We start from the raw sequence: 23,018 nt of genomic DNA, 5'->3' as shown, positions 1-23,018 counted from the left end.
AAGCAGACATCTGTATATTGAAGTATTTATTTTTTCATAAAAAGAAAAAAGAAAGAAATGAACAAAAAGAAAGGCTAGCAGCCTGAAACTACAGACACTGCTTTGAGTCAGCTCTGTCAAGTTCAGAAATCCTCTCCAAACGCTTAGAAGTAGGAAATTCTGGTATAACTCTTGGTGGATAACTCACGGTCAATATTCTTCAGAATACGGATAATAAAGGTGATCAACAGCACTGAAAGAGAAGGAGAGATATTACTGTATTAAGTGTCTTCCCGATGTCAGAGACAGTTTCTCTGAGCATGTGGTCAAGATGGGCTGAAAAGTAAATTACACTGATGTCCCTCCTTCTAACCATATACACATACATGCAGGCTCCCTGATCATGTGCAAACATTACCTGCATGCCAAATTCCTATGATTCCATATAATATAAACACCAAAGGGGCATGTAGCTTAATTGAGACTACAATTTACATTTATAAGTAAATGTAATAAGAACTACGGCTAAAATGTTGCTGTAACTTTTGTCCCTAGCCAGTGAGAATGAACACAGCAAGGATTTTCCTGCTTTCTTTCATGCATCCATTCAACAAATATACACTGAGAGCCCTCAACAATTGAGAGTCCCTCCATTAAGGAACTTCTAATCTATTGAGGAGATAACATTTACACCTACATAACCATACCTACAAAATGGGATTACGGTTTTCTGAATTTATAATTTATGAGAATACTTGTTATTCAATAATTAGTATTACTGTTATTTTCTTTTTTTTCCATATTCTTATTTTCCTTTTCAAGTTTGTGCTTTTCAATTCAATTTCCCTGAAGAGTGCATTCTGAGCAATCCTATGGGCCAGGAGCTGTACTGTTGACATACGACCACAAAGATGAGTGAGACTAGATTTTCACAGCCTAATGAAGGAGATTGATCACAGACTTACACTTAAATGCCTTTGGGAATAGAAAGATTACTTTTCTGGAATCATGATATAGTTTCCCAAACAAGAAGGAGAATTTTGAGATCTTTCTTTTGGAACTAAATCTTTATTCTATAACTAAAACTTTATTCCCCTTATTTCTAAACTCTCTTTGAAATTTCTCAGTTTCATTAGTCTTCTCTCTCTTCATCCTGAGATGCTCCTGCAGGACCTGCACAACTGGAATACTATGTTTGTGAACAAGTCAAGGTCAAAGGAGGTGGAGGCTCCCAGGGGATAGTCTCCTGATGGACAAAGGCCACCCTGCAGTAAGCCTTGACTCAAGAAGCATAGCGAGCCAGAGGATCTTTTCTTGTATGCTGCTGGGGATACATCAGTCACTAACATTAGGGTCAACTGAGTTCATGATAAATTTATAATTCAGTTTGGTAAGACTACATAGCTGAGGAAATGAGAGTTGTGATAGACAAAAAAAGGCCACTGAGGAGATAAATTTGGAAGAAACGGATGGTGTCTGGGAACAGTAATGCCATTAACAAGAAATGTCACTGTACACTTAGGAGAGGAAGTGGAAGCAGGGCCATAGTATGACTTGCACAGCACCTACACACATTTCCCTTCCTTGGCCCATTCCTCCCCAAAAAAAAAAAGGTAATGTTACATTTTATTTTTTTATTAGGAAAAAATGAATAGAATCCAGGTTGAATTCATTATTATATAGTAATTATTAATATAAATATTGTTTATTTTGATTTTAAGAAGTATTAAAGATGAAACATTTTATAAGCCCCTAAATGTTGGTGGGTCATAGGCATCGTGCTTTCAGTTTCGAAAAGATAATTCAGTCCTGTATGAAAGCTCACCATATACAAAGACTAGGTGCATAAAAGTAGTGAATTCTTCATGATGCAAACAAACTCTGGCAGTTTAACTTATGGTGTGTACTGGGACCCGTTCAAGTTTCTGTTGGATCAGAGACTGAGTCCTGGAGTGACCTCTGGTCTGCGGTCTACAGAAAGCACCTGTTTTACTCCTACACCACAAATAAGGCCTGTCTTCCTGATTTAGGGAAGTTTAGTTCCTCTGCTAACTTCCATGCTATAGAAAACATACTGTGAAAAACAATCTATAGATCACCTACAAAAGCAATTTTTCATATCGGAAATTTCTGTTGAGACCATCAATTGCTTTCATGTCTTCTGGAGTCAATTCAAAGTCAAAAACCTGAAATGAAAGAGAGAATCACATTAAACTTTCCCCCAATGCAGTTGGCTTCTACCTGGGAAGTTGAGGACCTTCCAGCCAGACAGAGGCAAGGAGAGGGTCTGGGCAATCCTTCTCTGTCATCAGTCTCCAAGTGTACTGGCCTAAGAACTCTACTTTCTGGGTTCTCTTCCTCTCCCTGCCCACTCCCACTCCTTTTCTATCCAATTTACACAAAAAAGTCTCACAGCTCATCAATCCCATTCTTTCCTTTGAATTTATTATTGGAGAAGAGGAAAAAAATCCCCTTTGTACAAACAAAGGGACAGTAGGACAATCTGGACAAAATACCTGCTGACTTGACCCAAATTTATTCAGATTTTTCCTTCCCCACCAGCCTCCAGAATTTTACAGCCTTTAACTTATGCAAGCATTGGCAGGAAGAGTAGCTGCATGTGAAGGCTTCTCCATGAATCTACCATCCTCTTGAAAAAGTATTCCCTGATCAACTGTCCAATCACATCACCAGCTTACGCCAACTACCAAACATGTTTCTCTTTCTAGGAGTCTTTACTCTTCCCTAGAACAGAAAAGTTTGATTGATCTTTGAGACATTTATAGATCTTACATTCAGAGAGTTGTCCCTTTTGAATAAAGTCTCTCTTATTTAAGTCCAGATTTGTTTTTAATTGAGGGTACATAGCACCTAATGGAGAGTCCGTTAGCAGCAGAGCAGACAGATCTTTGGTAAGAAATATTAAAGTGGGAAGCTCATTATTTCATACAGGGGACAATTTCATGGAAAACTCAGTGCCTTATTTTTCTGTCATCTACCTATCCATCTGTCACTCCTATTAAAACATACTCCAGAAGCGATTTGGTTGATGTGGGGATATGTATTAACATGATGAGTTGAATTGAAAATTAGAAGGGATATTTCTCCTGATTGATTTAACAATGAGATTTAAAATTCTCTATTTGATATTTCTATAAGTTGAATGAACTAAATCTAGAGCTTCAAGGTTTTGGATCATATACATTATCAATAATGTGCTCCAAATCTCTTCTTTTGCAAATATTAAACTCATGATGACATTTCTTGTGGTTATCTTAAACTGGGGCAGAGTTTAAGAAGTTTTTCACAATTCTCATGAGTTTCACAACAAAATAGTTTGAAGACCACTGATATATTTAAGGCACGAGTAGATATATGAGGCAGAATTTAGGGAACAACTTTATTCTTTTGTTTGTTAACTTGGTCAGTCTGTAAACTGATATCTAGCTTCTGACCTTCCAGGAGCTCTGCTGGGGAAAAGGTGTTAAAACATTACCTAGAGGAAATCACTAAATTTAGGGTCTCACAGTCTACAGAGCACAGTGACACATAAAGAAACAATTTTAATTTAATAAGGAAAACTTACTAACTGAACCATGCCTAGAGCTATGGTGGTCAACAACTGTGCTGGGGTATCCCAAAGGTTTAACAAAGAAGCTAATGTTATTTGGTTTAATATTTAATATTGGCTTACAAATAGGTGTTCATCAGGTAGAAAAGGTGAAGAAGTGGAACCAGGTTTTTAAAAGTTCCTCTGCGTAGTGGTGACATCATCTTCATGGAGGAGTGAGCTCTCCCTGTAAACTCTCCCCTCTAAGACACAGTGACAAGGACATTCATATTCCAACAGAGAACATCCGCAAATACAAAAGACATCTGAGAGAACCATGCAGCCACACGTTGGAAGGTGGATATACTGAAGCCCCTACCAAGGAAGTGGAATGAGGTAAGAGAAAGCTTCTCTTTCTCTCAGGAGGGCAGCACTCAAGGACTGCACATTGCCCCTGAGATGAAAGGAGAGAGGTAGCAGCAGCCCTCTGTGGGAACACCACAGATCTCTAAGGTCCCTCACAGTCCAGAGGAAAGCCCCTCACAGAGATGATTAGCTATATTGGGGGCGTCTTCAAGCCAACACTCCAAGAGAGAAGATAGCAAAGGCAGAGTGAAAAGAATCCAAGATGGTACAGGAGAAAGAAATTGCCACTCCCCTCCACTTGGTGCCCCAGCCCAGCACCTGGGAGCTGTCCTGTGGATCACAGTAGGCTCAGAATACACAGCTATTGACCTATACCCAGTGACCACAGGTGGAAGCAGTGATCAAAGACTACCACAATGTGAAAGCACAAATCCACACCATCTGGCAGTATGAAAAAAATATATATTAAATCTCCATACCAGAACGAAGATGACACATACCCAGAAATCAATCCTGAAGATATAGAAATCTATAAAGTAAATGACAGAGAATTCAAAATAGCTATTATTCAAAAACTCAATGAGTTTAAAGAAAATTCAGATAGCTCAATGATTTTATGAGCTATTTCACAAAAAAGATTGAAACTGTAATGAAGAACCAATCAGAAATATTGGAGATGATAAACACAATGGATGAGATAAAGCAGAATATGAATTCCCTGAACAATAAGGCTGATGACATGGAGGAACAAATCACCAATATTGAGGACAGAAATATAGAAATGCTTATGACAGAGGAGGAGAGAGAACTAAGACTAAAATGTAATGAAGAAAGTCTCTGAGAAATACCTGATTCAATTATGAAATGCAACATAAGAATTATAGGCATTCAAGAGGGAGAAGAGAAAGAGAATGGAGCAGAAAGCTTGTTCAAAGAAATAATAGTGGAGAACTTCCCAAACTGGGGAAGAAGATGGAAATCCACATGAAAAAGGCCATCAGAACTCCTAACCATGTCAATGTAAAAAGACCTAATGCAAGACATATAGTTGTGAACCTAGCAAAAGTCAATGACAAAGAAAAAATACTAATAACAGCAAGTCAGAAGAAAATAACTTATAACGTATCCCCTATCAGTCTTTCAGCAGATTTCTCAGCACAAACCTTACAGGCAAGGAGAAAGTGGAATGATATATTCAAATATTTGACAGAAAAAACATTTCAGCAAAGAATACTCTCCAGCAAAAATATCCTTAAGATATGATAGAGAAATAAAAACTTTCCCAGAGGCTGGCGCAGTAGTGCAGCGGTTAAGTCTGCACATTCTACTTCAGTGACCTGGGGTTTGCTGGCTTGGATCTCAGGTGTGGACCTACGCACCACTTGTCAAACCATGCTGTGGCAGGCGTCCTACATATAAAGTAGAGGAAGATGGGCATGGATGTTAGTCCAGGGCCAGTCTTCCTCAGCAAAAACAGGAGGATTGGTGGCAGATGTTTGCTCATGGTTAATCTTCCTCAAAAAATAAAGAAAAAGGAAAAACCCTTTCCCAAATATGCCATCTCAAACTACACCTAAACTGAATTAGAAAAGGAGAACAAAGAAAGTCAAAAGTCAACAGAAAGAGGGAAACACAAATCAGAGCTGAAATAAATGCAATTGAAACAAAAAATACAGTAGAAAGAATCAAGGAAGGAAAGAACTGGCTCTTTAAGAAGATACACAAAATTGACAAATCCCTAGCCAGGCTTACAAAGAAAAAAAGAGAGAAACTTCAGATAACCACAATTAGAAATGAAAGAGGAGAAATTATAAGGAATACCACAGAAATACGAATTCTTATAAGAGAATACTACAAAAAGTTATACGCCAACAAATTGGAAATCTAGAAGTGGATAAATTCTTAGACTCTTAGAATCTGCCAATGCTGAATCAAGAAGCCATAGGTAATCGAATAGACCAATCACAAGAAAAGAGATTGAAACAGTAATTATAAACCTCTCAAAAAATAAAAGTTCAGGACCAGACAGCTTCCCCAACTAAATCTACCAAACATGCAAAAAAGATTTAATACTCATCCCTCTCAAAATATTCCAAAAAATTAGGGAAGACAGAACACTTCCTAACACATTCTACAAGGCCAACATTACCCTGACAACAAAGTCTGACAAGTACAACACAGAAAAGGAAATGTACAGGCCAATATCTCTGATGAACATAGATGCAGAAATCCTCAACAAAATACTGGCAACCAAAATATGGCAAGACCAAAAAAAAACCATAAACCATGATCAAGTGGGATTTATACTAGGAACACAGAGGTGGTTCCAAATCTGCAAATCAATCAATGTGATATACCACATTAACAAAATGAGGAATAAAAACCACATGATCATGTCAGTAGATGCAGAGAAAGAATTTGACAATATCCAGCAGAGATTCACAATAAAAACTCCTAACAAAATGAGGTTAGAAGGAAATTACTTCAACATAATAAAGGCCATATATGACAAACCTACAGACAACATCATACTGAATGAGGAAAAACTGAAAGCCATCCCTCTGAGAACAAGAACAAGACAAGAGAGCCCCCTCTAACCACTATTATTGAACATTGTACTGGAAGTGTTGACCAGAGAAGTTAGGCAAGCAAAAGGTACAAAAAGAATTAAAGTAGGAAATGAATGAAGAAGTGAAACTCTCACTGTTTGCAGATGATATGATCTTATATATAGAAAACCCTAAAGAATCCGTTGGAAAAGTATTAGAAATAATTAAGAACTACAGTAAATTTGCAGGGTACAAAATCAACTTACAAAAATTATTTGCATTTCTACATTCAATAACAAAGTAACAAAAAGAAAACTTAGGGATACAATCCCATTTACAATCACAACAGAAAGAAAAAAAAAAAAGCTAGGAAGAAATTTAACCAAGGAGGTGAAAGACTTATACGATGAAAATTATAAGAAATTATTGAAGGAAATTGTTGACGACATAGAGAAATGGAAAGATATTCCATGAACATGGATCAGAAGAATAAACATAGTTAAAATGTCTATCTTACCCAAAGTAATCTACAGATTCAATGTAATCCCAATCAGAATCCCAATGACATTCTTCACGGAAATCGAACAAAGAATCCTAAAATTTGTATAGGGCAACAAAAGACCCTGAATAGTAAAGCATTCCCAAGAAAAAAGAACAAAGCTGGAGGCATCACATTCCCTGACTTCAAAATGTACTACAAATCAATAGTAATCAAAACAGCATGGCACTGGTACAAAAAGAGGTACACAGATCAAAGGAACAAAAATGAAAGCCCAGAAATAAAACCACACATCTACATACAACTAATCTTTGACAAAGGTGCTGAGAAGATACCATAGAGAAAAGATAGTCTCTTCAATAAATGGTGCTGGGAAAACTGGACAGCCACATGCAAAAGACTGAAAGTAGACCATTATCTTACATCATACACAAAAGTAAACTCAAAGTGAATCAAAGACTTGAATGTAAGACCTGAAACCATAAAACTCCCAGAAGTAAACATAGGTAGTACACTCTTTGACATGTACCTTAAAAGGAACTTTTTGAATACCATGTCTTCTCGGATAAGAGAAACAAAAGGAAAAATAAACAAGTGGGACTTCATCAGACTAAAGAGCTTCTGAAAGGCAAATGAAACCAGGATCAAAACAAAAAGACAATCCATCAATTGGGAGGAAATATTTGCAAATTATATATCCAACAAGGGGTTAATCTTCAGGGTATACAAAGAATTCACACAACTGAACAAGAAAAAAGTAAACAACTCAATCAAAAAGTGGGCAGAGGATATGAACAGACATTTCTCCAAAGAAGATATACAGATGGCCAATAGACACATGAAAAGATGTTCAACATCATTAATCAGCAGGGAAATGCAAATCAAAAACTACACTAAGATAGCATCTTACACCCATTAAAATGGCTATAGTCACAAAGAAAAAGAACAACAAAAGTTGGAGAGGTTGTGGAGAAAAGGGTGCCCTCCAGACACTGCTGGTGGGAATGCAAACTGGTACAGCCAAAATGGAAAACAGTGTGGTGATTTCTCAAAAAAACAAAAAATAGAAATACCATATGACCCAGTCTTCCTACTCCTGGGTATCTAGCCAAAGAGCCTGAAAACAGCAATTCAAAGTGCCTCATGCACCCCTATGTTCATTGCAGCATTATTCACAATAGCCAAGATCGGGGAATCAACCCGAGTGCCCATTGACTGATGATTTGATAAAGAAGATGTGGTGTATATGTATATATAATGGAATACTACTCAGCATAAAAAAGGAAAAAATGCCCCATTCACAACAAAATAGATGGACCTGGAGGGTATTATGTTAAGCAAAATAAGTCAGACAGAGAAAGACAAACATCATATGATTTCACTCATATGTGGAAGATAAACAAACATACAGAGAAAGAGAACAATTCAGTGGTTACCAGGGGAAGGGGCTTGGGGGGTGGGCACAGGAGGTGAAGGGAAGCACTTATATGGGGACAGACAGGTAATGTACAACTTAAATTTCACAATGTTGTTAGCTATTATGAACCCAATTTAAAAAAAAAGTTACTGTGCAGAAAGGGACTCCTACAACTGAGAAAAAATCAGAGATGAAATGTGCTCAGTGTCACACAACTAGGAAGCAGCAAAGCTAGGTCTAGAAGTCATAAAACTTAGGACTCTGAAGCCAGTGCTCTCTCATCCCACCCTTCCAAGATGCCCCATTAAAACACTGGGACAGAGGCATGGGATTGAAAGAACATTGGTGGATGCTTAAAGACAAGAGACATGGCCCCCAACAAAATACCCTGTCCTCCCTCCCTTGAGAGTGTCCAGCCTGTACCTGGAAGTTCTCTTGGATTCTCTTCTCATTGAAGCTCTTGGCCAGGACCACCACACCACGTTGTAGCTGGTAGCGCAGAGCAATCTGGCCTGGACTTCGATTGTGTTTCTTGGCAATAGCATTCAAGATTGGATCCTCCAAGAGATATGGACTATCTCTTTCCACCCTGAAAACAAAAATCATGAAACACAGACAGGTGTAGGACTGAAAATCTAGAGTATCCTTTCCCCCAAATTCCTCAGATAATTGAGTGATGAAGGTAAAATATAGTATGATTAAAAAAGAGTTTTATGTATATGCACAGAAATTCACTCATAAATGTACCAAACTGGAAACAACTAATATTTCCATCAATGAGTGAATGGAGAAAAAACTTGTGGTACTTGTGTTCATGCAATGGAATATTCCTCAGCAGGAAAAAGGGATGAACTAGATACTTGCAACAGCATGGATAGATCTCAAGATGTTATTCTCAGCCAAAGGAGCTGGATAGCAGAGAGTATATACGCTATGACTTCTTTTATAAATGAAGTACTAAAACACACTAAACTTATTTAAGTTGAAAAAAGAAATCAAAAATATGGTTGCCTTGAGGGGAGGAAGAATTGTCTGGAAATGAATACAGAAGAAATTTGTCAGGAGTTAGGTTCTGTATCACGATAGGGGCCGGGTTATACAGTACATCCATTTATCAAAAGTGGAAAGCTGAGATATGCATTATGAGTTGCATAAAATTTGCCATCAAATTACATTAAAAATAATATTGAGTGAGGTTTGGAGTAGGTGGACATAAAAGGAAACAAGGATGAAAGAATGTTGGTGATGACTGAAGTCCAGAGATGGTACCTGGGTATTATTATACAATTTTTTTTATAGAGGTAACATTGGCTTAAAATAATATATAAATTTCAGGTGTACGTCACTATATTTCATTTTCTCTGCAGACTACATCATATTCACCACCCAAAGACTGATTACCATCCATCGCCTTACCTTAGAAATATGCCCTGTCACCCCTTTCTCCTTCTCCCTCCCGCCTCCCCATCTGATAACCACCAATCTAATTGGTATATCTATGTTTGTTTGTTGTTGCTGTTGTTTTTATCTTCTACTAATGAGTGAGATCATACAGTACTTGACTTTCTCCATCTGACTTTTTTGCTTGGTGTAACGAGCACAATTTCCATCCACATTGTTGCAAATGGCAAGATTTCATCTTTTTATGGCTGAGTAGTATTCCATTGTGTATATATAACACATCTTCTTTATCTATTCATCTGTTGATGACTTTATTCTATTCACTTTTCTATGCTTGAACCTTTCCATAATTAAATGTTAAAACTTGAATAAAATGTTTCTTCATCAATAGAGTTGCTGGCATAGGTTAACTCTAGTGTTCTTATTACCAGTTTGGGTCTCTATGGGACCCCAGGGCACTGTAGGCAACTAGAACAATGTCCTGGGACTTGCAGAACTCCAGCAGTTTTCTCTGGTTGAGGTAAGGGTGGCATTCCACCTGTAAGTTGCCAAGAACAAAAAGTGTCAGAATATATGAATCAACAACCTGTAAATTTGAAAAGTCCTTTTAAGAAATGTCTAATACCACATCAATATATGTATTGTATTATTCAGACTGGTACATTTTTCCCATGCACCTTCTGAAATACCTTCAAATGCTATCAGGTTTTAGGAATGAGAAAAGAATTCCCTTAAATTTTTGGTTAGTGTTTGAAATGACTAAGGACTTGTAGGGCTAGGTTGTGGTCCTTAAATGCCATTTCCTCCTGAAGGAAACCAAGACTACTTAAAAATGGCTGATTCCAGTTCTGGGGTAAAAGCTACAATTGGAGCCTAGAATATCTTACACTTTAGAAAGTAAAGAAGACAGGAAACATTATGAGGCATGTGAAAGGACTCAGGAGCTCACTTGAAGAGGCAATAAAATGGTGAGAATTTGATCATGAATAAGAAGAGTAACTATGTTGGACTGGAAAACATCATATTTCCTAACATTTGTGAATTCACAATGGGACATATATATGTGATCAAGTCTTTATATGTAACCTCCAATTTGCAGGATTACAAAGACAGTAACATGTCAAACTGCATAACGTGGATCAATTAGTGACATCAATTGTGTGGGGAAAATTAAAGGAAATAAAGCTTAGCTTCTTTCACAAATAAATTGGAGGAGAGAGAGAGAATAAGGAGGAGGAGGAAGAAGAAGGAAAAAGGCAGTGACATTTTAACATATATTGAATAATTTTCTACAAATAGATTCCTAGAAGTTAAATAACTAAGGTAAAGAATACAAATATTTGAATGGTTTCTTTCATAACTTTCAAACTATTTTACAAAAGGGCTATGCAAGATTACAATATAACAGTGCTTGAAAATTGGCAGCATTGGATGTAATTTTTAGAAATTATTTCTTTTAATTATGATTTCTCCGTTTCTTCACTTTCTTCTCCTTGGCTTTTCTCTCTGGATTTTTTTCTCACCTCTCTGTAACTGCTCCTGTGAGTTTCCATAAACTCCATGACATTAAATCCAATAACTGTTCCATCCCTGTTTGGAATGGCTGCTCCCCAGCAGGACATACCCTGCGGCTCATGCAAACCTTTTACTCCCTCTTCTTTGGCTTTCCTGAGTCCACACTCTCTTCATCTTCTCTTCCTGTCTGGCAACTGCTCTTCAATCACCTAACCAGTGCCTCTTTGCATGATCCTTAAATGTTGACATTTCTGCCTTCTTCATGTTCATTCTATGAACTCTCCCAGGAGAGTGAATCCACTTCCGTGAGTTTAATTACCAACCATACAGTAACAACTCCAAAATCTAGCCCTGATATTCTTTTTAAGCTCCAGACCATTATCGTCATCTATCAACTCAGCATCTCCACCTTGAGGTCTCATAGGAACCTCAAATCCACTTTTGAAGAACTGAAACAATACTCTTCCCATGCCACTCAATCTGTTTCTTTTTGGCATTTCCTATGGCAGTAAAAGGAACTATCATTACATGGGTGACATCAAACCACAAACTTTGAAACTATTAATTATGGAAGGAGGTCCAATGGATGGAAAGCAAAGAAGTCCCAGTGGGCTCTTGGCTCACCTGGTTGCAAACAGGCTTGTACTTGAGCCTTGGCTTGTTCAGGATCATCTCCAGCTGTTTGTGATTGAAATTGGACACCCCGATTGACTTGGTTAAACCGGCATCTTTACACTTCTCCAGGGCCTGGGGAGGAGGGAAATGTGTGGCATATGTTTCATGTAGTTTGGCCCTTTCATTTGACACTGAATGTTCTAAAAATTGGAAGTCTTGGGGCCAGCCCAGTCACGCAGCAACTAAATTTGCATGTTCTACTTTGGCAGCCTGGGGTTCACCCATCCAGATCCTGGGTGCGAACCTACATACCACTTGGCAAGCCACGCTGTGGCAGGTGTCCCACATATAAAGTAGAGGAAGATGGGCATGGACGTTAGCTCAGGGCCAGTCTTCCTCAGCTAAAAAGAGGAGCATTGGCAGCAGATGCCAATTCAGAGCTAATCTTCCTCAAAAAAAATGGAAGTCTTTTTCATATATATCATGATTTGACAGAACATATTTTATTGCTTGTACACATTATTCCCTAATGTCATTTATTGCCATTCACACACACTTTGTCTCCTTGATTCTGTTACATGCATGCTCAGGATGATAAATAGACATGAAGATACTTTTCAATTCCCTTCTCCATCCCCTACCATGAGACTATTTTGCTGTTAGGCATCTAATACTTCCTTAGCAAGTGAAGTCAGAGTCAATGATAAAGAGAAACCCTCATGTTTTCCTAGTTGAGGGTTTGGCTTCTTCCCCTTTCATAGAATGGTTAAAAAAAATGGTAGGAAAGGATATATAAGGGCAGGATTCACATTCCTACTACAGTCCACCCTTCTGCTAAGTCAGAAACAGGTTTCCCTCCCTCCATGGGCCTATTTATGTGTCCTGTGATGGAGCACTAACTCCTCTTGAATTTACTCTGATGATCCTCTTATAGGCCTCCCAGACTCCACATGATAGGTGGCGAAAGAAACTCCTAGAACCACATAAGTTTAGATTAAAAATAACCCTCAGAAGTCATCCTGTTCAGCTCCCTTCCGTTACAGATGAGAAACCATGGTACAGAGAAGTGCAGAGGCAGGGCCAAGGGCAGACAAATGATGGGACAGAACCTATTTTTTCTGACTCTGATCTAGTGATTTCTACCTTGTTGCCCCCCTGGATGTCTTGAGTATCAGTGGCAGTACTTACCTCCCATGTGTCACAAAAGTCCACTGTATCTAAAATAATTTTCCCACCAGCATCCTTTGGCACAAGCTCCTCCCCAGGCTGGAATGCAGAGAGAAGAGAAGATGACAGAGGCTTATTTTTTGAAGAATGACATTCTTGGTGCCTAAGAAGCTTGGTCACAAATCTTCAAAAGGCTAATTCAAGTGCTTTTATGTGTGTGTGTGTGTGTGTGTGTGTGTGTGTGTGTGTGCATGTATATGTGCAAGAGAAAACATGGGAGGAAGGAAAATCAGAACTACCTGAGAGACTGTAGAAAAGGGGCTCTCCCCCAATTAACTTCACCCTCTTCTCCACACAAACCCCTGAACTGCACTACAAATGAATTCTCCATAGTTGGAATTGATTTTAATTCCTGGGAACAGGCTAGTGTGGATGACATGACTTACCTTTACTGTGCAGCAATGTGTTTCTGCTCCAGTTTGTGATTACCTGACTCAGATATAGTGAGGATACCAGATTTGCTCAGTGAACATCCCCTGTGATGAGAGGTTGGATCAGTGAAGCACAAAGGACTGCAGTTGTGCAACATGGACCATCTCAGGGTACCTCACTCTTGAGTAAGGCTGAGAGATCCATATGAGAGGGCTGCCACCCTAAAGAGGTAGAGATTTACCATTGTATCTCTGCCGTCTATTGTAACTCAACTTTCTTGAGGACCCTAATCACTAACAGACTACAGACAGAAGCATATCATTCAGACATGTTATGTGGTGTCCTCAACTCTTGGAGGTGGATGCAGTGAGATCATTGAAGTTCAATGCATCTGAAGGCTATGGGATAAGGATAAAGAATCTTGATGGTTAAGTGACACAACTGTCAAAGAGACTCATAAATCACTTAGCAATTCTATCTACTACACTCAAACCTACCTCTCTCAGTAAGAACCCAGAAAACCAGCAATAATGAGACAACAGAAATGCAACAGCTGTGATGAAATAGTCTTGAAATAACAAGGAAAATTAAAAGCCACCTTCATAGCAATAGGCACATGAATGATGAAGAGATCTACGTAGTCCAGTCCAAGTTTCTTCAGTGATCTTTCCAGGGCTGGTCGAACCAGTTCTGGTCGAAGGAAAGTAGCCCAAAGCTGCAGTGAACAAAGAAATAAAAAATGGCTTATGATTTCCCACATTTGTGGACCCAAATTAAACATCATATTTAAAAGATTGAGAAGTGATAACAAAAATCTGTGGTGGTCTAAAAATAAGAAGCCCAGGGCCTAAACTTACGGGACTTAGTATAAATGGGTTCTTTGATGGGAACTAAGATTTATTTGAGTGACTGTAAGAAAACTGTGAATAATGCTTAGATGGACCAAGAAAAGCAACCTAAGTGTTTCCAGGATTAGAAAAGACATCTCCAGATGGAGAGTCAAGAAATGTCATGCAAGGGGAAATGGAACCTACTCTCCTGTATATTAAATTCCTGGATAGAGTTCTGTTGAGAGGCCCACATACTAAGAACACATTTTCACTGATGTCTACATAAATAGGATCATTCTGTAGAGACCTGAGCTTTCTTGACATTGGAAGCCAGGTTTTTCACCTCAGAAAATTATACACAGTTTAGTAAACTCACTGCCAACTTTAAAAATATATTTCCAAGTCTGGCTCCCTTTTATGATTAAATGTCAGCCTCATTTGGATATGTTCTGAGAGAATCTGCTGAAAGATAATTGAGTGGACGAACTCCACAGTGACTCAGTCAATCCATATAACAGATAAAGAAAAAAAGCATTATTATTCATGTTTCATATATCAATGCTGACATGCTCATAGAGGTTGAGAAACAAACTGAACCCTAGCCTTAACACATTTCAGGGCAAAGCAAGCCTTTTCTGTTTTTCTATAATGAGCCTCAACAATGTTATGAGATAAATAAATTATTCAAACCAAGTGAAAAGGTTTTTTTTCTTCAAAATAACATCTGATCTGACAGCAACCTCTTGACACTCTACCCACAGCACCTTGGTGGTGTAGAATATGTCCTCTCTCTTCACAGTGCCATCCCTGATCTTCTCTCGAAGGGCCTTGCCGACCTCCTCCTCATTCTGATAGAGGTACGCTGAGTCAATGTGACGGAAACCCACATCAATAGCCACTTTCGTGGCCGCTCCAGCCATGCTCTTAGGAACCTACAAAATACAGTGTGTCAGAAATCCACTCGACTCAGAGAGGAGAAATTTATTTCCTTCATAGCATTTTCACCAGGCATTTCTCCATGTCAATTGTTCCCCAGTTTAATAGTGCAAGCCTTGGTAACACACCTGTCCTTGGGGGAAACATACTAAACTCCTACATGACCTCTAATCTGAGATGAATTCGTGAAATAGGCTTCAACCTGGAACATTGAAAATAAAGTCTCAATCAATAAAGGATTCAGTGTAAGGAAGTAACTACCAGGAAACCTTCTGACACTTGGAGGAAACTTCTAAAGATATAGATATAGATAGATATAGATATACATGTATACAGAGAGAGAGATGATATAGATACAGATGTCAGCAGCTATTTTTGGCTTAGAATTGGGAATGTGTCCACAATACTGTTGCATGCTCCATCCAGTTTCCACCCAACTGAACTCTTGAAGTCGTTCGTGATGGTTTAGCTTTTATCCTTATTTCCCCAGATGCTCTCATTCACTATTTATGCAACAAGAACTTATTAGGTGCCTCCTGTGCAACTGATATGCTAGATCCTGAAGCTTTGGGGATTTAACCATTAACAAAAGAAACCTGCTTAAAACCCATAAAAGAAAGCATAGTGGTGAGCTCCTTGACTTTGGTCTTGGCAATCATTTTTGCATTTGACACCAAAAGCAAAGGCAGTCAATGCAAAAACAAACAGTTGGGGCTACATCAAAACAAAATTTTCTGCACTGGAAAGGAAACCATCAATGAAATTAAATTTCAACATGTGGAATGTGAGAAAATATTTGCAAATCGCATATCTGATATGGAATTAATATCCTAAATATACAAGAAACCCATACAATTTAATAGCAAAAAACATTAAATAATCCAACTTAAAATTGGGCAAAGAACCTGAATAGACATTTTTCCAAAGACAACATAAATAAAACGGGCACCTACAAAGGTGATCAGCATCACTAATCATCGGAGAAATGCAAAGCAAAACCACAATGTGATGTCACCTCCCACATATTAGGATGACTGTTATCAAAAAGACAAGAGATATCAAAGGTTATCAAGGTTGTGTAGAAAGGGGAACTTTTGTGCATTATTGGTGAAAATTTGCATTCTAATTGGTACAGACTCTGAGGAAAACAGTGTGGATGTGCCTCAAGAAATTAAAGATCGAACTACCAAATGATCCAGCAATTCAACTTCTGCGTATTTTTCTATAGGAAATAAAATCATTATCACAAAGAGATATCTGTACTCCCATATTCATTTCAGCATTATTCTCATATCCAAAATATGAAAATAACCTATGTGTCCACTGATGGGTGGATGCATAAAGACTATGTGGTATATATATACAAGGGAATATTATTCAGCTTTGAAAAAGAAGCTAAGCTCATCCTTTGCAGCCACGTGGATGAAGCTGCAGGATATTATACCAAGTGAAGTAAGCCTGACAAAGAGAGACAAATACTGTATGGTGAAATCTGAAAAAAAATTTGAGTTCATAGAAACAGAGAGAAGAAAAGTGGTGGCCAGGGGCTATAATTTGGGGGAAAAGGGGAGACTTGGTAAAATAGAACAAACTTTCAGCTATAAAACAAATAAGGTCTGAGGATCTGATGTATCACTTGGTAACTATACTTGATAGCACTGTAGTGTATAATTGAAATTTGTTAAGAGAATAGAATTTACATGTTCTTACCATAAAAAAAATAAATACATGAAGTGATGAATGTGTTAAACTTGACAAGGGAATCTTTTCAAAATGTACCAAATCATCATGGCATACATCTTAATCATCCTAGAATTTTATTTGTCAATGTTACATCAATAAAGCTGAAAAAAACAAAGAAAATAAAGTGTACCAATTGAATTAAAGGGAGAATTATAGGTAATTTTCAGAAAGTTTTTAAGGAAGGTTAATTGAAAAGTGTACTATCTGGAGTCTTACTGTGATAGACACAGTTGTCTCTCTACCTGTATCTGCTTGGCAGTCAACATATCTGTGTGCACTGACCCAGACTTCCAACCATGAGCACCTATAACTCTGCCTGGGGGATTTCCATGACCTCCAGAGTCTTCAGGAGATGTTCTTGATAATTAGGTAAAGAATAGCTCTTGTCTGCTGGATGCTACTTAGCCTCTATACCTGACCACTCCAGTACTTACACTCTGGACCATTGAATTAAATAGCTATGGCGGAAGGGATCAAGACTATGCATGAGCCAACTGCTGGTATACTTCTCACCAAGGCTATTTGAGCTACTATTATTTTGAGATGGGTGACCTCTCAGTAGCAGCAGAGACTGACACTGAATCTTGGTAAAGGACCGTTACTCAAAGAGAGAAGCCAGACCATGGATGGTGAGTTGATTGAACTGTCCATCTAACTGGAGATGGAAGCAGTAATTCATTTTTAATGAGACTGATAGAATGCTCTATACAAGTTGCAATCTCTTTTCAAAGTCCCTCAACCAGCATTACTATGTAAGGGTTACAGAGAGTTGGATTTATCAATATAGGATCCCATGTAACATTGCCTATTTGTTCTATTCTCTGTCATCCTTTTTTGTCTTTAGCACTATTAATAATAGGTGGATATAACATAGTAAGATATACCCTATGCTTAAGCTGTAATGGTGGATACAATGGAAAATTATGTCATTCCAAACAAACTGATCCTATGTAATATCTATTAGCTATTGATGTTTCATGTCATAGTTCTACCAAGATGGAGCATATTGATCTCCATCATTTATAGGGGCAATGTCCCCCACGCAACCCAAAGGCTGCCCCTACTTCGCTGTGACTAGATGTTGACACAAGTGCATTGCAGTCGGACATGTGGCTGTGTGAAAAATACATTTGATGAGAAGCACAGTTCTGTCTCCATTGTTACTTTATGCCTCCTAAGTCTTCCTTTCTAATGTTTAATGCTTGGAATAATAGTAGCTTCTGATATGACAAAAGAAAACTTCTGGTAAATTCTTTGGCAAATACTTCTGGCCCCAAGAAGTACAGCAAAGCTGTTACAAAGCTACTACAAAGTAGACATGTTACTTGTCCTTCTCTCCAGTGCCCACTGCCCATCAGGACTTTCTAACAAAGAGCAGAGTGACTGACTGAGGCAGCAGATGAGAGCAGAGGAGCTTCCTGAGCTTAGATTTTACATGTGTATGAAATAAGAATAATAATAGTTTACCTAGGAGATTTGTTGAGGAATTAATGGTAATGAATGGAAATTACTTAAAAAACATGGTAAGCATAAAATATATGTTAAATAACCCGCTAATAATGATGATAATCCACCCTCACAATAAATAGCCTCTGAATCCTCAGACTGAACCACCTGTAATGCCACTTAGTGCCAAGTTAGAGATGGTGAAATGGAGGCTCTCTCCTATTGACAGGGGTGAGAATTGAGATTCAGAATGTTAAGAAATTTTCGTGAGTCACCCAGATGGTAAGGAAGCTATAATCTGATCACAGTTCTGTCTGATTCAGTACTCCATGCTAAACCACAATGATATGGTCTGAGGGTGAGAAATGTAAAGTGATTTTACTTTAAAGTCATAAAATTTTTAAAAAGCAGTGGTTAGAAAGCCATCATCCTTTTTTTTTTCTTTTCCCTGAGGTAGATATGCCCTGAGCTAACATCTGTTGCCATTCCTCCTCTTTTTACTTGAGGAAGATTGCTGCTGAGCTAACATCTGTGCCAATCTTCCTCTATTTTGTATGTAGGATGCTGCCACAGCATGGCTTGATGAGTGGTGTGCAGGTCCACACCCAGGAACCCAAACTGTGAACCTCATGCCATCAAAGTAGAGTGTGCAAAATTAAATTCTAAGCCACCAGGCAGGCTACCCAATCCTGCTCTTTTTTCGTGAGGAGAATTTGCCTTGAGCTGTCATCTGTTCCAATATTCCTCTATTTTGGATGTGGATCATCACCACAGAATGGCTGCTGAAAAGTGTTTTAGGGCCACACCTGAAAATCAAACCTGGGCCACCTAAGGGTAGTATACCGAACTTATGCACTAGGCCATGGGGCTGGCCACCACATCATCTATTTTGACACTAGATTTAATACATGAATATCTGTGAAGAAAGTTGTACCAATAAGCACCAATAAGCGTGATTCATGAAACACCTACTGGTCCTATCAAACAGTTGTCATTTCCAGGGAATCGTGGTCACACATATGCACACGTACAATGTACACAACACGTTTGAAGCATAGAATACATCTTCTCCCTTCACAGTAGCATCTTCAATTTTTCTTCAGATCACCCATCCAATCTCCCTTTCATTATTGCATGTAAAAGCCTAATCAATTTGGTGGAACCCAGCATCTACATCTAATTTGGTGACCTCCATAGCTTTACCCTTAGGAACCTAGATGAGCAACCAAAGTTATTTGTTGGATACCCATGTGATTGAGAGATAGCTAAGGTACAAACTTTGACCTTCCTAAGAATCAACTTTTCCTCATGTCTTATGTTAGTTCTCCATGGGTGGTGATGAACACATAGAAGTTTGCCTGGGTCTTTGCTGGTAAGTATTTAAAGTTGGTCATCCCAGGGACCCCTTCAATACCAGGCAATCGCGCTAGCATTGAAGGTCCCTAAGAACACCCTCAGATTCAGCAATTTGCTGAAAGAGCTCACAGGATTAAGCATATGGATGTAGTCATGGATATGATTTGTATTGTGAGAGGTCACTAAGCAAAATCAACAAAAGGAAAAGATCGATGGAACAAAGTCTTAAGAAACAAGGTGAAAGCTTCCTAGAAAACTCTACCAGTGTAGTAACATAGAACATGCTAAATTAAAATTGTATATAAATTTAAAATGTATATATTTAAGATGTACAAAGTGATGTTTTCATAAATTTATACATTGTGAAACAATTAGCACAAATAAGTTAATTAAGGTATCCATCACATCACATAATTAACTGTTTTGTGTGTGTGGTGAGAAATTTTGTACTCTTTGACCACCACCTCCTGATTTTGCCTACCACCCTCTCCCCCAGACCCTGGACACCACTTCTCTGATCTCTGCTTCTATGAGTTAGAATTTTTCAGATTATGTAAGTAAGTGGGATCATGCAGTATTTTTCTTTCTGGGTCTGGCTTCTTTCACTTAACACAAGTCATATGGGTCCACCCATGTGGTTGTAAATGGCAGAATTTCCTTCTGTTTTAAGGCTGAACAACATTCTACTGGTTTTCACATATTTGAGAATCTTTATTTGTTCAATGATAACGATAGTAACTGTATACTCGGTCTAACTGAACTCTGCTGGTTATATTCTTTATTTAGGTGGACAGGCATTCAGAGGTTCATGGAAGCTGAAGCTTCAGTGGTATCCTTGACCCTTCTCTGCCCTTCATTCCACTTTTTACTACAAAGTAAACAAGTCCTGTCATCTATCTCATAACTGTCTCTTTGAACATTTCCTTCTGTTTTATAGTTGAGAAAGTGAGACTCAAAGTTTTAGTACTACTCCTTGTCATGCAACTAAATAGGCTAAAGACAAAATTGGAAAGCAAACTCCTGGCTTCCAGTCTGGTGACTTGCCCACTTGGCTCTCTCTTATGTCTAAAGTCCAACTCTATCTATTTTCTTCAATGAAAAGTTCATTAACATGGACCAGGAATTGAAATCATGCCCTCAAAGACTGTAGCCTATTCTCTCAAATGATATTATATTTTCCATTCAGAATAAATTTCCAAGCAGTAGGAAAAGTACAGGGTAAACTACAGGTGGAATATTTATTGTCTGGCACTCAGCAGGCTATCCACAACAGAAGAGTAATGCTGTCCCATCAAATGCCATTCACCTCATCTCCAGGACCATTACTACAAATATTTCTCTGGATCATACATATGTAGTGGGAGGAAAGACTTCTTAAATTCCAGATATTTAGAGAAAGAACTCCCATGCAATCACCCTCAAAGCAAAGCAGCTGATAGTCAGAGTTCTTGACTGCTGAGATTCATCTCTTTTCCAACCTGGCAAATAGATGGAACCTGGAGGAAAACCCACAATAATGAGCAGGTGACCACATGGTCAGACCCCAAGGAGGACTGAACACTGACTACTTTATCTCTTTGTATAAGGAATGGTTCTAGCCTAGTTACAAGAACCAAGTGAGCCTCCCAGATTAACACAGGACCTCAATGACTTGACAATCCAAGTCATCTTCCACTCATGCTCGGTCTATTTTCTTTGTAATCCTCAACCCCAAGAACACTACTGTTACCTCTTCAGGTGCATAGGTGCCAAATCCCAGAACAGGAATGAAGCGGCCATCATTTAGTTCCACACGCCAACATTTGGGATCCATTGCCTGTTGCTCCTCTGTCTAAGCAGACTCTATTTTATTCTTCTGCTTCACAGGTTATGTGAATAACAGGAAGACAACACCCACATCCATTGTCCAACCGTTATCAAATGGATTGTAGGAGGAGCAAGATTAAAGCAGTTACCCATGGAGCATGTAGAGAAAGCAAATGAGTTAACTGTTTATATGATTTTTATTAAAGAGAAAACTTAATGAATTACTATATAGTGATAAATAAAGCATTAATTTCTTGCACAAGTAAGCTTTTTATTTAGTATCCACATACACTAGTAAATTATTACAAGAGATTTGCTGAACAATTATTAAACAAGAGTTAAACCAGAAAACTCCAGATACCAATCTCTTCTTTGTTTTTTGCCATGATGAAGCCACTTCTTGATCATGCATCATTTGACACAATTAACTATCTTACACACACACACACACCCACACACAATTTAGAGGAATGATTAATGAACAGTTTTTAAAACTTGACCCTCAATAAAGAATTAAAACTTCAGATTGAAAGAAAAGTAGCCTCTTTACCTTTCCCAACAGCAAAATGATTTTTATTTCCCTTCTTTTATTTATTAAGAGAATATTCAGTCCTAACAAGGATGCAATCCTGAAAAGGGTGCCAAACAAAGACATTCTATCAAGGTGGTTCTTGGATTATTAATTATTAACTATTGTTGGATGTCATTTTCTGTATGTAAACAGAAGCTTAGAGTGTTTATACCTTTCACACAGTTATATAACTTTTAGAAAACTATCAAGAAGCAGCTTTCAAAAACCTGTTGAACATTTTACGTAATTTATTATCATACTCAACAGTACTCCTGAAAGAGAAAACTGGAGACAATTTAACTTACAATAAATTAGGGAAGAGTTAGGGAAATTAAGCTGCATTGATGAAATCAATTATGAAGCCATTTAAAACTAAACACATAGAGTGATGCCTGCAAAATGTTGGACTGGGAAGCTCTGAGTTCTCCCATGGAAACCTAAAGAAACAACCAGAAACTAGCTGAAATAACCTTATAAGAGCTCTGGAAAACAGTCAAACAAAGATCGATAGCAACAAATTGAATATCCAGTAGGAAAAAGCCAGATTCAAAGTGGTAGGAGATTTCATGTCTTTACTCACACTTGCCCTGACACCTATCTGGTACACTGAAAGAATAGTCTATAAGAGGGGTCACCCCAGTTCCCTGTTACCTGTCTCAAACCAGAACTATCAGAGATGATCTTATTTTCAATGTTGTAACCCAACTGGCGGCTGTCTAAAACACTGCCGTCTGTTTCATCTAACTCTAAGCTTGAACTGAAAAGCAGCTAGAATGGCTCATAGCAGCTTCAGGGGAAATATAGGTGTACTGAGATCAGGGGCAAATTAAGAGTGAAGGC

General features: G+C 38.2%; 1 protein-coding gene across 2 annotated transcripts; it reads right to left on the bottom strand.

The window, feature by feature from the left end:
- Positions 1-13: 13 nt before the first annotated feature.
- Positions 14-21,852, bottom strand: LOC106824650 (aldo-keto reductase family 1 member C15-like). Of its 2 annotated transcripts, XM_070500942.1 has the most exons (10): positions 21,531-21,692; positions 16,967-17,100; positions 15,085-15,252; positions 14,089-14,205; positions 13,080-13,157; positions 11,901-12,023; positions 10,190-10,299; positions 8,784-8,949; positions 2,083-2,165; positions 14-232 (listed from the first exon to the last, which is right to left on the bottom strand). In XM_070500942.1, the coding sequence occupies exons 2-10, from the start codon at positions 16,967-16,969 to the stop codon at positions 190-192; spliced, it is 891 nt and encodes a 296-aa protein (XP_070357043.1). In that variant the 5' UTR covers positions 16,970-17,100; positions 21,531-21,692; the 3' UTR covers positions 14-189. The 2 variants fall into 2 exon arrangements, with proteins under 2 accessions (XP_070357043.1, XP_014686546.1); XM_014831060.3 differs by lacking the exon at positions 16,967-17,100 and having other exon boundaries at positions 21,531-21,852.
- Positions 21,853-23,018: the final 1,166 nt, after the last annotated feature.

This window comes from Equus asinus, chromosome 29 (genome assembly GCF_041296235.1).
Source record: "Equus asinus isolate D_3611 breed Donkey chromosome 29, EquAss-T2T_v2, whole genome shotgun sequence".
In the NCBI taxonomy this organism is placed as follows: Eukaryota; Metazoa; Chordata; class Mammalia; order Perissodactyla; family Equidae; genus Equus; species Equus asinus.
Note: the sequence above shows the minus strand (reverse complement) of the source record. Positions and strands in the feature narration are given on the sequence as shown.

Excerpts from the sequence above, each read along its gene's own strand:
- LOC106824650 (XM_014831060.3), bottom strand. The coding sequence starts at position 21,614 with ATGGATCCCAAATGTTGGCGTGTGGAACTAAATGATGGCCGCTTCATT. Across the intron at positions 14,206-15,084 it reads ACATATTCTACACCACCAAG|CTTTGGGCTACTTTCCTTCG; the intron begins GTGCTGTGGGTA and ends TGTTCACTGCAG. Across the intron at positions 2,166-8,783 it reads GAATCCAAGAGAACTTCCAG|GTTTTTGACTTTGAATTGAC; the intron begins GTACAGGCTGGA and ends CTTTCATTTCAG.